Below are 4,716 nucleotides of genomic sequence, written 5' to 3'. Positions count from 1 at the left end.
AATGGCTTTATAACCTTTTCCAGACTGATAGATCTCAATTACTTTCTTTCTCGTTTGTTTCTGAATTTCTGGGAAGGTTCTCCACTGTTCCATGTTTTGAGGATCTTTTGGTCTACTTCACTTTGTCAGGCAGGTCCTATTTAAGAGATTTCTTGATTGCGAACAGGTGTGGCAGTAATCAGGCCTGGGTGTGGCTAGAGAAATTGAACTCAGGTGTGATAAACCACAGTTTTAACAGGGGGGCAAACACTTCTTCACACAGGGCCATGTAGTTTTGGATTTTGTTTTTTCCTTAATAATAAAAACCTTCATTTAAAAACTGCATGTTGTGTTTACTTGTGCTATCTTTGACTAATATTTAAATTTGTTTGATGATCTGAAACATTAAAGTGTGACAAACATGCAAAAAAATAAGAAATCAGGAAGGGGGCCAACACTTTTTCACACCACTGTAGATATATATATATATAAGATATGGAGTGATGATGGAAACAAATTAAGAAAATTAATAAATATAGTACTATTGCAATAATAATATTGTATTATAAAATATTTTATTTGAATAAAAAACGCTATTATTTAGTTTAATTTAAGTAAATGTAAATGCGTACAAAGTCAGGGTGACTGACCGAGCATGCTGTGGATGGCGCGGGAGCTCTGGCTGGGGCTCGGCAGGAAGCCAGACGACAGGACGCTGGTGGAGGACGGGGAGCGGGACGGGGCGGCACTGCTGCTGGGGGTGCTGAGGGGACTGCTGGAGCTCGAGGCCTCCTGACAAAACCAGACAAGGCCATCATAAGAAGATCATTTCTGTAAAGAAAACTTTTCTCCTCGTGTTCCTCCCACAAACCTCTTTGCTCTTGCCACGGGGAAGATCCTTTGGTTTTGTCTCCTGAGCTGACGGAGTGGCCGGTTTTGGCCTCTTGCTCGGGTGAAGACTGACTCGCTCCACCTGTAGCAGTGCAAGTGTTAGAGAGTTAAATAAATCTGAAATGACTTTCCCTTTTTCCCTCTTATTTCTCATCCTCTCCCCTCCAATCATCTGTCATACCGACCAATTTTTTTGTAAGCAATCCAGTGATTTCCCCATGAATAACACAGAAGTGAAATGAGTTGCTTTAAACAGACCTTTGACTGGTCAGTACCTGTTTGTTCTCTCCTTTCCACCAGTCCTCTGCCGTCATGGCCGGGGTGTGACCCACGGTGTCCGGATACAAGTCCGCATGGAAGTCCTGTCCTGCCTGATACACACAAAACACTCAAGAGCTAAAACATCAAACATCTTCAGATTGGTTGGTTTTGGGGAAAAAAAAGGAGGATTTTTTTTTCCACTCATTCAATATGACTATACAATAATACTAATAATATTTGTTATTGTAAATAATTATAAATAATTTTGTAAATAATTGTACTGTAAAATAAAAACATTTAATAATAATAATAATTATTATTATTATCATTAGTTTTGTGTGTTATTACTATTTAAATAATTAAATTAAACAAATTAATAAACAAATACATTACTACTGCAATGATACTATTGTAATAAAAATAAAAATGTATAATAGTCACTATTATAATGACTTAATTTTATTGCTATTTAAATTCTAAAAAATAAACATATTAATGAAGAAATATATTACTGTTGCAAAATAGTACTGTACTGTAAAAAAAACAAAACATTTATTAGGAAAATTAAAATATTGCTTTTTATAGTTTATTGCATTTAATAATATAAATTATAATAATTGTTCTGCTTTTTTAGTTTTATTGGATTACTATTTAAATGATAAAAATTAAGCAAATTAAAGAAATATATTTATATTGCATTAATACTAGTGTACTAAAAATAAAAAACAAGTATTGAATAATAATTATAATAATACATTTTTTATTTTACAAAACAATAGGAAAATTAAAATATTGCATTTTATAGTTGCATCAATTTCTTGTATTTACTACTACTACTACTACTAATACATTTTTATAATACATTTATTAATGATAATAATTGTTCTGTTTAATTTGTTTTATTTTACACGTTTTTTTGTTTTATTGGACTGCTATTTAAATGATCAAAATTAAGCAAATTAAAGAAATATATTTCTATTGCATTAACACTAGTGTACTAAAAAAAAAAACAAGTATTGAATTATAATTATAATAATATTTTTTTTTATTTGACAGAACAATAGTAAAACTAAAATGTGACTTTTTGTAGTTGACTCAATGTCTTTGCTTTCAAACATTAAACCATACAAATTTCATTTCAGCAGAAAACCACTAGGAGACTTTAAAGATTCCATTTTGCTGATATTTGTATAAATGGTTCTCATTACAAATGTGGATTTATGCAGTTCATGTGCATCATACTTCAGGTCAGAAAGTAAGGAAATCACATGCCTGTTACATATGTTGTCAGCTTATCAATCATAATTGGTTTAGGATATACCAAGTGCATTAGGAGCTTTTATCCAGTCAGTTTAGCAGACCAGGATGGATCATTCTCACCTTGCGAGGCACCTGGTAGCTGATGGGCACTATGAAGTTATCAGTGAGCTGCAGCAGGCGCAAAACCTCACAGCAGCTGACATCCAGAGCGAGCTTCGGCACCAGAGCCACGCCACGGGTCGACAGGTCCGTCAGACAGTGACTCACTGATCACGACACAGAGAGATCAGCTTCATGAATATGAAGAAAGAGCAAGAGCCTCAAGAAAAAGCGTCTGTGTTACCTTGAGACAGGAAGGGCTCACTGCTGTTCACCTCAAAACAGTCGATCACACTCTCGCCCTGAGAAAACACCATTAATAATGATATTAACATTGATGATAAATGATTTCAGTCATTAAACATATCAAAGTGTGTTTATAAATAGTTACATACATTTCCAGACACAATTAGTAATCCAGAATCTGGATCAAACAGAGGCATCAGAGTCCTGCGGATCAAATCAGACACAGATACTGATTACTGATGCTACCACTACCATTTAGTTTTTTCAAGAAATTCATACTTTTATTCAGCAAGGACTCAAAGACAGTAAGGACATTAATGTTACAAAAGATTTCCAGTTCTTTTCAACTTTCTATTCATTAAAGATGAACAGTGGAAATCATGGTTTCCTCAAACACATGAAGCGGCACAACTGTTTTTCAACATTGATAATAATCAGAAATGTTTGTTGAGCAGCAAATCAGCATATTAGAATGATTTCTGAAGGATCATGTGACACTGAAGACTGGAGTAATGATGCTGAAAATTCAGCTTTGCATCACAGGAATAAATTACATTTTACACTATATTCACATAGAACATAGTTATATTAAATTATAATAATATTTCACAATATTACTGTTTTTACTGTATTTTTCATCAAATAAATGCAGGCTTGGTGAGCATAAAAGACTTAAACAGTTAAAAAATATCTTACAGACCCCAGACATTTGAACAATAATATCATTTTAATATATAGAAATATTCAACTTGCAGACATATTAGTTGCCCATAAATGAACAATTCAGCAGTTTGAAGTGTTATAAAAAGTGTATTGCGCTCAACATTGCAGCCACCATGAGGGGGAGACACAGCCCATAATATAACTGCTTTTTTTCTAGGCCACTGATTTGAATTTTCATCCCATGTTTTCATTTTAAAGTTTACTATTTTTTAGATGTAAAAAAATTAAAGAAAAGACAACATTAAAAATACATTTCTACTTTGAAGAAAATGTAATATCTACAGTAGTCTTCTGAAGAAAGGCTACAGATTTTTGTGTTCTGGTTCTGCTGAAAAATGGCTCTGGTTAGTTTTTAGTGTGTTGCTATGCAGTTGCTAGGCTCTTAGTAAAATTAGTAAATTAACAGTACATCTCTCTTCAACAAGACATAATTATTTGAGGAATAATTAATGTCTGCAGCAAAAACGACGAATTACGCACAAATTTAACACGCCACTAATAACCACCGGCTGTTTCATCCAAATCAAGCGGATTCAAAGACACTTAAGTCAAAGTGAGGAAAAAGTAAGTAGATCCAACAAGTCTGCTGTTATAAGGAGGAGTGTGCATGTTTGTTTGCAGTGGAAATGCTATGAGTTGTGACCACTAGGTGGCAGAATGGGCAGTGAAATGAGCTCACTTCAGCACAGAAACCCACATCAGCTCTTCACCAATCACACAAAGTATTCGCAAGCATCAGATGGGTGTCGTTTACATCTGTCCGTTTGACCCCAGACTGGAATCTGAGTGTAGCATCTGGCACTCTTTCACACATACAAAGCCACATTCAATCCTTCCGCTCGCTGACGCCCGAGGCACGAGTCGGCTGAAGTCGGGCAGTTCCCCCTGATGGGTGCCGCCGGGGTCACAACATCAACATGAGGGTCTATTTTGAGTCACATGCTGCTGGGAGCGGGGCGTGTTTCCCACTTCACTCGAACCCTACAGTCAGACCAAACCAGACCAAACCTTTCAACCACATCAATCAGCTCAGAGCGTGGGACATAACTGATCAAAAAGTGAAAGTGGCGTGTGGCCATGTCTGGTGTCCCATACTTGGAATTTGTGCTCTGCATTTCACCCATCCAAGTGCACACACACACACAGCAGTGAGTAGTGAACACACACACACACACACACACACACACACACACTCGGAGCAGTGGGCAGCCATATTGCTGTGGCACCCGGGGAGCAGTTGGGGCTTCGGTGTCTTGC

The 4,716-nt window shown here is 36.0% G+C and overlaps 1 protein-coding gene across 1 annotated transcript in view; it reads right to left on the bottom strand.

The window, feature by feature from the left end:
* The window catches only part of LOC107661755 (coronin-7-like), a 185,599-nt gene that overhangs the window by 10,606 nt on the left and 170,277 nt on the right, over window positions 1–4,716 (bottom strand). The window contains exons 10-15 of the mRNA XM_016451522.1: window positions 2,886–2,940; window positions 2,735–2,792; window positions 2,512–2,657; window positions 1,146–1,241; window positions 851–952; window positions 630–771 (exon numbers count right to left, since the gene is read on the bottom strand). Of these exons, the coding sequence (XP_016307008.1) occupies window positions 630–771; window positions 851–952; window positions 1,146–1,241; window positions 2,512–2,657; window positions 2,735–2,792; window positions 2,886–2,940 (599 nt within the window). The remainder of the gene's footprint in view (window positions 1–629; window positions 772–850; window positions 953–1,145; window positions 1,242–2,511; window positions 2,658–2,734; window positions 2,793–2,885; window positions 2,941–4,716) is intronic.

This window comes from Sinocyclocheilus anshuiensis, unplaced genomic scaffold (genome assembly GCF_001515605.1).
Source record: "Sinocyclocheilus anshuiensis isolate Anshui unplaced genomic scaffold, SAMN03320099.WGS_v1.1 scaffold207, whole genome shotgun sequence".
NCBI classification, from domain to species: domain Eukaryota; kingdom Metazoa; phylum Chordata; class Actinopteri; order Cypriniformes; family Cyprinidae; genus Sinocyclocheilus; species Sinocyclocheilus anshuiensis.
Note: the sequence above shows the minus strand (reverse complement) of the source record. Positions and strands in the feature narration are given on the sequence as shown.